The 13042-nt window shown below is 40.8% G+C and overlaps 3 protein-coding genes across 3 annotated transcripts; 2 read left to right on the top strand and 1 right to left on the bottom strand.

The window, feature by feature from the left end:
• Positions 1-1252: 1252 nt before the first annotated feature.
• uck2a (uridine-cytidine kinase 2a) lies at positions 1253-6661 on the top strand. Its single transcript, XM_028026874.1, has 7 exons — positions 1253-1439; positions 3130-3289; positions 3411-3507; positions 3633-3775; positions 4906-5003; positions 5099-5147; positions 5556-6661. Exons 1-7 carry the CDS (start codon positions 1338-1340, stop codon positions 5690-5692), a joined length of 786 nt encoding a protein of 261 aa, XP_027882675.1. The 5' UTR covers positions 1253-1337; the 3' UTR covers positions 5693-6661.
• A 927-nt stretch (positions 6662-7588) lies between these two features.
• Positions 7589-9821, bottom strand: aatf (apoptosis antagonizing transcription factor). The gene has a single exon (XM_028028800.1). It carries the CDS (start codon positions 9754-9756, stop codon positions 8131-8133), a length of 1626 nt encoding a protein of 541 aa, XP_027884601.1. The 5' UTR covers positions 9757-9821; the 3' UTR covers positions 7589-8130.
• A 724-nt stretch (positions 9822-10545) lies between these two features.
• On the top strand, positions 10546-12409 carry magoh (mago homolog, exon junction complex subunit). The gene is made up of 5 exons (XM_028028309.1): positions 10546-10746; positions 11073-11131; positions 11421-11531; positions 12010-12092; positions 12196-12409. Exons 1-5 carry the CDS (start codon positions 10656-10658, stop codon positions 12293-12295), a joined length of 444 nt encoding a protein of 147 aa, XP_027884110.1. The 5' UTR covers positions 10546-10655; the 3' UTR covers positions 12296-12409.
• The last annotated feature ends 633 nt before the right edge of the window (positions 12410-13042 follow it).

Consider the following 13042-nt stretch of genomic DNA (forward strand, 5'->3'; position numbering starts at 1 on the left):
AAATTCTCCCTAAGTGTGAGTGTGTGTGTGTGTGTGTGTGTGTGTGTGTGTGTGTGTGTGTGTGTGTGTGTGTGTGTGTGTGTGTGTGTGTGTGTGTGCGTGGTTGTTTGTCATGTCTGTCTCTGTGTTGCCCTGCGAGAGACTGGCAACCTGTCCAGGGTGAACCCCGCCTCTTGCCTGGAATGTTAGCTGGAAATAAGCACCAGCACCCCTCCCAACCCCACTAGGGACAAGGATATACAGAAAATGGATGGAAATATATTCACATTTGGTCTCATCAGAACAAAACACATTCACTCACCCCTTAGGATTTTGGAAATTGAAAAAAAAGAACTGATTAATTGGGGTCTTTTTTTTTAATTTTTTTTTTACATTTTTTGTGTAACTTTTAGTAGTGATTGATTGAGCTGTGTTTCTAGAATATATTTAGCAGAAAAGTATCATAACTCTAAATTCCTGAGATCTGAATATTTCTAACAGAACACTTCGCTCCCAGACTGCAGGTTTACTGGTGGCTCCTGGAGGTTTCTAAAAGTAGAAAGATCTTATAGTTATCAGGCTCCTCACCAGTCTGCATTTAAGACTAAAACTTTCCTTTTTGGTAAAATCCTTTGCTATCTCTGTAGCTATAGGCTTAGACTGCATAGTGACAACTCTGCTATATTCTCCTACTACTCTCCAAATTTGCAGTATTTGCAGTTATTGCAGATTTTAACTGTACTCTCCGTCTCTTCATAGAATTTATATCTGGTTTAGCTGCAGCACCTGGAGGGTTGTTGCTACCAACAACTTATGTTCTTCTGTCTTTCAGTCCTTAATCCTATATCGCTCCTAGACAACACTTATTATTATTATTATTATTATGGACATTGAGCGTACTCCTGGATCAGTGCTGATCAATGCTTATACGTTTCCTCTTCTTTTTGAGTGCAGTCTTTATCCTGGCTGCTCACACTGAGCCTTGTTCTGCTGAAGGTTTCTTCCGGCTAAAGGGAAGTTTTCCTTTCAACTGCCGCCACATGCATTATTATCAATATGAAGGTTTGCTGCAAAGTCAATGTCTCCCCATTTTAACAAACCAATTTGAAAATGAAACTGAACTTATTGATAACAGGATCAAGTTGGAATGTATTGACCTGACTAGGAGTCGTCTCGAGGCACTTTTGTTTTGTTGTTATTGTAAAGTGTCTCGATATAAATAAACTGAATTGTACTCCCTCTCATTTCCTGGGCTCTGACGTCACTATCCTCCTCCTCACAGTCACAGTGATGAAACAGGAGGCGAGCGCGCGCACACACACCGGCATGCACAGACCGCATCGGCCGGCAGATGAAGCATGCCGAGAGACAGCGAGACAAAGCCGGGTGACCCGGTCCAGCGTGACGGGCACCGGCAACCGTTCCTGATCGGTGTGGCCGGCGGCACGGCCAGCGGCAAGGTTGGCATTTCCATCACAACAGCCGAACATGTTCTTTGTTGAATTCCTCTGTCTGACGTTGTGATCGATTCTTATGTTTTGTTTGCTTGTTCCCCTTAATTATTTGTTCTATCCTTTGCATCATCCTTAAGAGTGTTGCTTGATTAGTAACATAAAAGGGTAATTTGCAGGGCATGTATATAAAAAAAAAACAAATGAACAAAGAGAGAATGAGCAGATTTCAGTTTATCAGCAGCAGCTGTGCACAGGCTGCAGATTCAGTCAAATCAGAATAAACTACAACATATTTCTCCAGGGAGTCAAATATGTTACGTTAGAATAAAATAGAGGGATTTTGTTGCAGTGTATATTATGGAATCATTCCTTCTTGTATTTCATGGATCTACATGCACTGTTTCTGTTCTTCCTCCTTATATCATTGATCAGCTTTATTCCCAAAGTCTACAGAATGTTGAAGCTTACAAGTCTTTCAGTGTCCATTCTTCTATAGAAAAGAAAAAGCTGCTTTGGTACATGGCTATGTTGCGGAAAAAGATATTGTGGATTTTATTTAATTTTGTTGCCTTGTTATCTATGCACTCAAAAAGCTGAAGTTGTAGTCGATTCAATCGGCAGAACTTTATTTGTGGCTGAGCATTCAGTTGTTGGTGGTTTCTGTTTCCTGATGTCATGCCCCACTGTCTGAAAGTAACCGTTCACAGAAACACCTGTTTAACCAGCCATGTTATCCAAATGGGGGTTAAACTGTATTTCTTCTTATTGTGTTTGTCTGTGAGCTGCAAAGACAGCTAAAGTCACATTTTATATCAAACAATGTCAACTATGGATTTATTTAATGCTTGTTAAGATACATTTATCTATTTTATGCACTAAACATAGACAAAAAGTTTATTATTCCCCCTGTTCCCCATCTTGCAATGTTATCAGATTTGACATTGTTTTAAAGGCTTGTTGACATTAAGGGTATCAAAGAAAGTGTTGTTTTTTTAATAACCTGCTAATGTGTAAAGTTTCATAATTCTTGACTAAAAACATATGGACATTACAGGAGAGGGTGTAGTGCAGACAGGGCTATTGTGTGTTAGTGGGAAGCTCCGTTGTATTGTAATCTGAAAGTTGTGGGTTGGATTCCAGTGTCCTCCTGTGCCAATGTGCCCTTTGGCACTTAGCCTCCATTTACTGATCTACATATCTTATTGTAGATAAGTAAATATTTTTTTAAATGTTGTGACCAGCTCAGATGGAATTTTATGTGATGGGAGGAACAGTGTGTAGAAGTTTAACCTAGGAAGGGGTAGTCTGGCTGTTCTGAAGTAATTTTGTACACCATGAATTATTTGAGAACAATCAACTGTTTCCATGACATACTTCAACATAGTATGGGCCGATACTCTAATTGGCAAATGGCTCCAGAGCGATCACACTACCTTCAGTCATTCACACACTGATGGTAGCACATTGTAGTCACAGCAGTCTGATAAAAGCGAGGTTGCCATGCCAGCACCAGCACTACCGGAGCCTCTGACCACCATCAGCAGGTGAAGTGTCTTGACCAAGTAGACAACAACTGAGACAGACTGTGCAGGGCTTTGAACCGGCAATCCACAAGTTACAGGATGAACTCCTACCAGCATCGCCACCTACGTGACTCTGATAATTCTGCTTGGTGTTTATGTTCTTGTTTGGCCAGTCATCGGTGTGCAACAAAATCATGGAGCTACTGGGCCAGAACGAGATCGACCACCACCAGCGCCAAGTGGCCATCCTCAGTCAGGACAGCTTCTACAAGGTCCTGACCCCAGAGCACAAGGCCAAGGCACTCAAGGGCCAGTTCAACTTTGACCACCCAGGTATTGCAGTGGTCTTCACCTCTTCATTAAAGATTTGAACGTTTTTCACCTTAAGAGATGGCTCATTCAACTGCGTTTGAGAAGTTATGTTTTTACTGTTTTGTTCTTTCTTTGGGTCTAGATGCATTTGACAATGATCTTATAATTGAGACTCTGCTGGACATCAAGGAAGGAAAAACTGTCCATATTCCTGTTTATGACTTTGTCTCCCACTCCAGGTGAGTCTTTTCTTGACCTTACAATCCTACAACTCTGAAGAACAATTATAGGTTGTGTGAACTCGGGTAAAAGTAAAAATCTACCTGATTTTTACCTCGCTTTGTGTTTGCTCTCTGTCCATCAGGAAGGAAGAGACGGTCACGGTGTACCCTGCCGATGTGGTGCTGTTTGAAGGCATCTTGATGTTCTACTCTCAGGAGATTCGAGACCTTTTCCAAATGAAACTGTTTGTGGATACGGACGCAGACACACGTCTGTCGCGCAGAGGTGTTGTCATGTTCTTAAAGTGAAAAGATGCTTAACTAAAGGTGCTTGGGCTGTTTTTGTTATGTTTGGGGAGCCCCACAATTAGAAAGCAGAGGACACACTGGCCTTATCCCAGAAAATACACTTACTGGCTGATTAACCATCGTCTGCTTTCAGAACTTCCTTAGCTCTTCTTGTCTAGGTTCAAGAAGGTGTATCGTATAGTTGCTGCAAATATGTCTCAGTTTCCTGTTTGTAGCTGTTTGGCATGGCATCTGGCAAGGTCTTATGCTACCATAACCTTTTGAATGTGTTGTATTATCAGAAATGGTATTCTGCTCCACCAGTCTGCCTATCTTCCTCTGACATCAGCAACACGTTTTCACCCACATGAAAACGCGTTTTTACCCAAGCCAAAATGTGTTTTCATGTGGGTGAAGGAATTGCCCTCTGGGCATTTCCTTCTTTCAAATTGGTTCTTGGAAGTTTGGAGCAAACTTCCAAGAACCAAGCAGGTTTCTTTTTTTTGTCTCTCTTATTAAAAATGTTGCTCTAAGACTTTCTTGTCCAGACGGTTAGAAGCACTGGAATTGTGAACCATTACCAGTGTTTGTAACAGAAAACACAACACTTGGTACGCATATTTGGGTGCTTCTGATTTTTGAAGTTTGTAGACACAAAGCAGATCCAGGTTTAATTAGAAGTAACAGTTCTAACATGCAAACCGGAGTGTATCCTGCAAGATGTAGTTATATCCCTGGAACATTCTCACATTGTGTCATGTTGTAGCTGTTTAGGAGTTTAAAAGTTGCATAGGTAGTGGTCACTGGATTGAACAATGCTTTGCATCAATCTGCAAGAGAAATCTTTTTTCTCTTGCTACGTAGTTACGTATTGAGTACCGTAACTACGTTGATGGACGTAGTTACTCACAGAGACTGTATTTATGCTAATGTTTTGCTGGAAAATTACCTTTGTTTTTAGAATTTCAAGGCCTAGAGGTTTATTTAAGCACAGCCATGACCGGTAGCGTGGATTTATAATGATTTATGCAATTCCTCACATTTTGGTGTTTTGCACTGGATGTTTTGTCAAGCTAAGTATTCCCAAAGGTAGCTTTGTGGGAAATCTTCTGTCTGTGTGTCTCTCAGTGCTGAGGGACATCAGTGAACGTGGCAGGGACCTGGAGAGCATTCTAGCCCAGTACATCAACTTTGTGAAGCCTGCTTTTGAGGAGTTCTGCCTGCCAGTGAGTGTGCATTCTGCTCCTGCCGTTTGCATTCTATGACCATGAATATGGACTACAACCTTCCTCTCCTCTCTGTTTCTCCCCTTGCTGTTCAGACCAAGAAGTACGCTGATGTGATAATTCCTAGAGGAGTTGATAACACCGGTGAGTACGTTTTACCAAGAACTTGGATTGGTAACACTTCACTAGACTCAACAGGGTTATCTTGAGGTATGCAGCTGTGTTTACTGTTTATCTTTGAGTTCACATTTTTTGTCTCTGGGAGCTAAAGAATCAAGATTAGGGACAAAACAGCATTGTCTGGGCTGAGAAAAAGGACATCTGGAACTCAGCAGGTGAAGACAACAGGATTTCTAACTTTCTGTTTGAATGAATTTTACCAACTTGCACCTGTTATTCTCCACATACAACAACCGTTTTGGTGAAGAAAGGCTGTACCTTCTAAAGTTTTCATAGCCCTGAACACTTGTTCTCAATCCCTCATGTTTCAACTGCAAACTTTAGTGGCGATAGTCAGTGACATGCGCCTCTTGTCTTTTTCTCTGACTACAGTTGCCATTAACCTGATTGTCCAGCACATCCAGGACATCCTGAACGGTGGCCTGACCAAACGACCCAACGGGTGGATCAATGGATATGGGTTTCTGAAGCAGCAGCCCGGCGTGGAATCCAGCAGCCGGCCCCACTGACATGAAATCAAGTCAGCCTCTAAGTGCTCTTCTTCTTCAGTGATGACGATCAGCAGTTAGAAACTATAAACGTCTTCCAGCGGTCTGATTCTCCTCCGACTAAAGACATCTGTATATATAGAGAATTTGATTCAAGCTTTTTTTTTCTGATTCCAGTTTCCTCCTTTAGGTTTGAACTTTATGATCCAATTTCATTTTGATTCAGGACCAGAGCTGCTTGCCTTTACAACAGAAACAGACTTGAATGTGTTGTAAAATCAGAAATATTAATCTGCTCAACCAGTCTGCCTATTCTTCTCTGATATCAGCAACGCATTTTCACCCACACATTGTCCTCTGAACATTTCCTTCTTTCAAATCGTTTTCTCGGATGTTTGGAGCAAACACTTGTTTTTTTTGTGTCTCTCATTGTTGTCTTTCTTCACTTGACCCTTTCTGGGAAACAAATATGTCCATATATGCAAGTTAAAGTTGAAATAAGTTGGTTTTACTGTTGCATTTGTTTTGCTTTGTCTGTTGAAATGAATTTTGAGACAAGTTAAAGGAACCAGTTTCCCCCTCAGGTCCTCTGATTTAACCAGGACCATTGGGTCTGAAACACAGATGATTTTTGTCTTTACTTTATGAACCAGCTGCAGATGTTTAGTTCAATATGATCTGGACTCATTCACAAACAATTGGAGCAATTCATTTGCTTCCATATTCTGATGCAGACAGATGATTTTTTTTATTTTTATTAAAGTGTACACTAACGGGTACAGTCATTAAGTTTAATATGTCTAATGTGGAAAGTTGCTGTACATTTTCTTATACTTTTTTGTATAGAACTTTTTCTAATCTTCTCAGGTACTCTGCTGTTCTTTGTATTCAGCTAAATTTTGTTTTACTGTTGAACTGAGAGTAAAATGTCACCTCTTATTAAAGCTCTCACTTTTTCACAAACATTAAAGTCGAACTCACTTGGGCTAAGTTGCAGTAATCTGTCAAATTAAATTATTTTCATTACTGAGAATGCTTTAAACGCTGCTTGAAATACTATGAAGTGTACAGAAAATGGGTTGACTCCAAGTCTCTTTTCTTTTTATTTTATAAATCTTGTTGGAATAACTAACGGAAATGCTGTCTACTTTATGGGGGTAACTATTCCCGGCAGAAATAGATGTCTGGCTTCTTTGAGGTCTGAACTTTAAAGTCTGATTTAGACCAACACTTCCTCTCCATTATTTTTCCTCTAACTTTTGCATAAAAGTGAAATATATGCTGAGGTTATTTGAGTATGCAGGAGTTACAAGATTGTCTCTCTTTTTTGCGTCTGTTTATGGTATACAGAACAACGTGTTTAAGTACAATTACCTGTCGTTTTTAAAAATGACATCTGTCATCTTTTAAAGAGTCGCAAATTCTCTCCAAGATGGTCGTTTCACACTAACTTCGTGATGCTTTAGAACAAATCCATAAAAGACTAAAAGACGGTGCAGAATGAGATCACAGAACTATCCAAAAATATCCAGAACGTGCATCAGTTCTGATATTTTAGTTTTCTTGGCTTTCCAGTGATTTAACTGAAAAATCAACAGAACGTCTAGTTTGAATTAATGAGACTAAACAGATAATGGAGGAAATCCCTTTATAGTTTTATGGGGAGTATCTATTCATCAGCATAGATCAAAAGGAGCAGGAAAACCAAATATTTTATAGCATTAGCTGGCAAACTGTGAGCAGCATGTTTAAGAAGCTACCTGAGCAGGTAGCCTGACTAAATAAACCATCTAACATCAGCTGGGTAAAGAGCAGAACGGCAAAAAGGTAGAATATTATTGACAACAAGCATGAGAGACTGCTCATTTAATAAACTCAAGTGTTTATTTTTACCATAATCAAAATAAACATTTCAAGTGTGTTGATTTTCTGTTTTAATTTGGAAAATAGATTATCCCATGTTTTTTATTTGTGTCAATACAGTGGAAGTGTAGTTTGAGCTGAATATGTTGAAACAATTCACCTGTGATCACATCTTTAGCAGATCATATGAAACAAAAGATTACATAAGTTCCCACGTTTCAGGAGACATTTTAGAGACGCACACATATGGTATTTTCTAAGCCTGTATCTTTGAAGGACAACGTTGTGATTTTTTCTAGAGACGGAAGGAATATAATTTCCAGATGATGCGTCAGAGTGTATGTCCGTAAACTTTCCCTGATTTTTATAAACTACAAAAGGTGCAACAAAATAATCAGATATTAGTCGACCAAGGAAAATCAACAAATTCTGGTCTCTAGCTGGTTGGTGAGTGCATTGAGGTCTTCCTAAATGGTTAAAATGCTATAAAGAACTTAGCTTGTCCTTTGAGCAGTTAACACTACCAAACTACAGCACCAGAACTGTCCACCAGGTCTGAAAAGTTCCTGCAGGTCATCGCTCCCCTTCCTGATGACTCATCCCCTGACTGCGGTGTCCTGACCGAAGAGGCCGCGGTACAGTTCGCTGCGGGCCTCGTCACTCATGGAGCTGTGGTCCACAGGAGCCATGAAGTTCACCAGCTTGTTATGGATGTGGAATCGCACCTTGCGCCCCTTGCTAGCTTTGGTGTCCACCTTCTTCTTGATCTTGCTGCGCAGCTTCTGGATGGCCAACCACTGCTTGCCCATGGCCACCTGGTCATTGGGATCCGTGGCGCTTGTCTTGCGCTCGATGAGCTCCCTCAGGAGCTGGTGGTAGAAGTCGTCGTCGTCGAATATGTCCTCGTCCAGGTCTTTCAGGTGCGTGTTTAACTTCGGCTGATGCTCGGCGACCTCTTCCTCCTCCGGGATGTTGTCAAGGATCTCGGAAGAGGATTCTCTCTTGCCGAGGACTCTGTACTCGGAGCGTCTGGTCTGGGTGCGCCGCAGCAGCCTCTCTTTGTCCATCAGCACCTGCTCCACCTGGGTCAGAATGTTCCTGTCAAACGCTCCGAAACCTTTGCTGCTCTTGCCCGTGGTCAGGCGGGTTTTGTCGTGCCACTTCTGCAGCGTGGCGTTGCGGTAGGGCTCGAAAGCTGCAAAACGTTTGGCCATGAATTCGGGGTACTCCGCCATGTCCAGCTTCCTTTTGGGCGCTCCAACGTCCGCCGATGACCTCTCCTGCTCCTCTTCATTGCCATCGATGTTTATCTCGTCATCCTCCTCGCTCCCAGCTGGAGGCTTCCCCACGGCGATGGGGCGTGTGTCGGGGCTCTGGTACAGCAGCTGGTCATGCAGCTCCAGCAGGGACCTCTGGAGAGCCTTCAGGGCCTTGTGGGTGTTCTTCAGAGCCCCGGCGTACTCAGGCCCACCTCTCCTCTTGAACTCTGGGAACGCAGGCGGCTGAGGCAGCTGGTTGGCAGTCACCAGGGCTTTCTGGAGTTTGATCCGGCTCTCAAGCAGCTGGTCCCAGAGAGCCAGCTGACTCTTTACTGCCCTGCCTTTCTCTACCTCCTCGTCCAGTTTGTCTTTAGAAAACGTGCGGACAGCGTCCCCTTCCTGCTCGTCTTCCATCTCATCGTCCTCAGAGCCTTCAGACTCCTCACCACTGCCATCATCTTCACCATCTTCACTCATCCCCAGGTCGTCCATTCCCTCCGTCATTTTATGAAAGTCCACTTCTTCAGGAAAAGTGATATCAGAGTCCTTTGCCTGTGGTGTCACTTTAGCATCTAGTTTTGAATATCTACTCAAGTATTCCAGCTCCTCTTCATCATCGTCGTCGTCATCATCACCCTCCTCTTCCTCTATAGAACCCCCTTCATCATCTTCCTCCGTGTCAACCTTCTCATCATCCTCTTCCTTGTCTGATTCTCCAATATCCATGAGCAGCTCTTTACGGGACACTGGCTTCCCCGCATACCTTCTGTCCGTGTCCAGCAGCAAGGAGGAGTTGCGTTTCCGAAGAGAACTGACCGCGACCCCAAGATCATCCTCGTCGTCCTCGCTGAACCTCTCGACCACACGGGCTTTGGTTGCTTCGTCTGCGTCGTCCTCTGGATCCGCAAACTTAGGCAGCGGATTCAACAAGTCCTCGAGCTCCTGGGAAAACGAGCCCGCCATGACGGATAGTTTATATTTTTGCACGTGCGGAGCGGCTCCGGATGAGATCACTGTGCGTCTGACGTTGGTAACATGCGACGAAACCGAGAAGCATGTGTAGATAAACCCTGCGACTTGTCTCTCAGGGAACATTTGACCCGAGTTCGAGGCTGCCTCCGCCCTCTCCCCCCATTATTTAGATAATAATAATAATAATAATAATAATAATAATAATAATAATAATAATAATAAAAGTTCAGTGTTGTCTAGGAGAGATATAGGATTAAGGACCTAAAGACAGAAGGACTCCAGGTGCTGCAGCTAAACCAGATGTAAATTCTATTAAGAGACGGAGAGTACAGTTAAAAAATGCAAACTGCAAATACTGTAAATTTGGAGAGTAGCAGGGGAATATAGCAGAATTGTCACTATGCAGTCTAAGCCTATGACTACAGAGATAGCAAAGGATTTTACCAAAAATGGTCAATTAATATTAACAATTATTTTTTTTCAGATAATGCCAAATGCCAAAAATAATAACAAAGATTTTCTAAGGCAATTTTTTTTATTACTTTCGTCAAAGTCAAAAGTTTAAATACAGTAAGATTACTGTGTCTTTAAACAATTTGGGACATTTAATATCACCTCTTTGGAAGCTTCTAGTATGTGTCTTTTTATATAGCATACGTACTTCTGGTTTAGACTATATATATATATATATGGTTAATTTAAATACAACCTTGCAAAGATTATACATTGGGAATCTCCTTCAAGACAAAACTCCGGAGTCCAAACGCACCTTAGAATGTCGACACTGCGCATGTGTACGTTGTAGTCGAAGCTTGTGGGTGCGAGCTACACTTGCTAGCTAGTTTTGTTCCTGGATCTTTACCATAAATAGCGTAATTTAGGGTACAAATATGTCAACAAGTGACTTTTATTTGAGGTATTATGTGGGACACAAGGGGAAGTTTGGACATGAGTTCCTGGAATTTGAATTTAGACCTGACGGTGAGTATTGTTTGGCGGTAAAACTGAGGGCTATAGTTTCCTCCGCTGAAGCTAACATTGTTAGCAGCAGAGTTTTAGGAGGCCGCAGCGGATCCACAGCAAGCCGAGAGTGCAAGATTGATTCTGTAGATCAACATATGACCACAAACCCTACTAATCGGCATTTAGGGTGTTGTACTGACTCTGTGCAAATTTAAAATGAAATCAGTAATAATAAACTATTTTGATTTTAGGGCGTATAAGCCATGTGGCGTTTAGTTTCGTGGCTCCTCCTCATGTGTAGCTCATTCATTGTATGTTATTTTAATGGAAATCTTTTCTTAAAGGTAAGCTGAGGTACGCAAACAACAGCAACTACAAGAATGACGTCATGATCAGGAAAGAGGTAAGTTACGGTCAATTTCTGCTGATTATTTTTGACGTAAAACTGCCTCCAGCGTGAATAACGTCTCATATGGTCTGTGGTGTTGTTATTATGCTCCTTTTGGAACAAACATCTGCGACAGAATAATTATTGGCCATATGTTTTATTGATGAAGTGTTTTTGTTTTCCATCCATGAAGTGATATGATTAGGTAGATATGAAATGTACATGAGATGAGGTGAGATCAGCTTCGTATTTGAATGAATTACACCGTTACGATACATTACTGTGTTTCTCCTCCACCAACCAGGCATATGTACACAAAAGTGTGATGGAGGAGCTGAAACGCGTCATTGATGACAGCGAAATCACCAAGGAAGATGATGCACTGTGGCCGCCGCCTGACAGGGTTGGAAGACAGGTTAGTAAGGATGTGATCCTCCCCACTTTGATCCACATCAGACCAAAAGCTTTTTATTTAATAAATATTTTAACATCTCTGAAATCTTATTTGAGCGAGATCTGACTTAGTCGCGCAGGTTATAATGTGATCTTATACGCGCTTCTTCAGAGTCTGTTGAGTGTTTATAGTTTTAGATGAAATATTTCATAAAATGTCAAAATTTCATAAGTACTGCTTTGGGTGTTCAGATTGTCTTTTTTATTTATTTTTAATTTTGAATAGATCAGATGACATGTTTGAAAATGTTAGGATTTTGCATTACTTGCTTCTTTTCATTCTTACTCTTTGATAATTGTTTAGAATTAAATAAGTAATTTAAGGTTAGTCTATTTTAATTGTTCCTTTATAATTATTTTATAAAACCGATCAGGTGTTTGAAAAATTGCTTTTATTATATCTGGACGTGTCTTTAACCTGCGATTGTGTTTGTTTTCAGGAGTTGGAGATCGTCATTGGAGACGAGCACATTTCATTTACAACTTCCAAAATTGGCTCTTTGATTGATGTCAACCAGTCAAAGTGAGTTCCACTTGAAAACAGTGCGTTACTGTTCACATGTGTTACTGTTCACATGTGATACGGTCAGAAGGGGCTGAACTTGAACTGTTCTGCTTCATTTCAGGGATCCTGAAGGACTCCGGGTGTTTTACTACCTGGTCCAGGATCTGAAATGTCTCGTCTTCAGTCTGATTGGGCTCCACTTCAAGATCAAGCCCATCTAGAATGTCCAATTGGAAGACTTTAGTTACGTTAACTGATGTTTTTGTTGAACGACCGCTTTTGTACATTTGCTTTTGGTGGAAGTTTTTATTTTGAATAAACAATGAAAATGGAAATGGTGTCCTTTTGATTCGTCAGCTGCCAAAGATGTGCACTGAGCATCTGATTATCAGAAATGCTACTACTGGTGATTTGACTGGTTTAAATTATAGTAAATCATGGTTAATACAAAATATTTGAGAAATATTGAATTAAATTAGGACAGGAGTTTGGATAAAATGCTAAAGTTAGAACTAAAGCTTGTATTTTTCTAGTTTTATTCCTCAATAAAATAAATGTACCAGTGTTTCACAAACTGAACATTTACTAGAAAGTAACTTGTAGAGTTGGATTTTCTGTTTAATTTTATTGTATATTGATGTTTCTAATCTGTCAAATGACTGCAGATGTGAATTAGCTTAAGTTATAATCTGGTACAGTGCTTCAAATGGAGACATGTTTAAGCTGTACACTGTCCTTTTTTAAATATAGTTTATATCTGCATTTTGTACAGGAAGACCAAATTTCAGTATTTATAAGAGGTGACAAATATTGAAACAGCTGATATATTTAAGTCCTGAGGGAAAAAAAAGAGTAAAATTCACTAGTTTTCACTAAAGTTTTTAGAAACCATTTACTAGACATGCTGTTAAAGATTAATCTCTTGTACTCAAATATCCAGAATAAAACAAAAGAAATCTAGAAATTTA

Source organism: Xiphophorus couchianus, chromosome 9 (assembly GCF_001444195.1).
Source record: "Xiphophorus couchianus chromosome 9, X_couchianus-1.0, whole genome shotgun sequence".
NCBI lineage: Eukaryota > Metazoa > Chordata > Actinopteri > Cyprinodontiformes > Poeciliidae > Xiphophorus > Xiphophorus couchianus.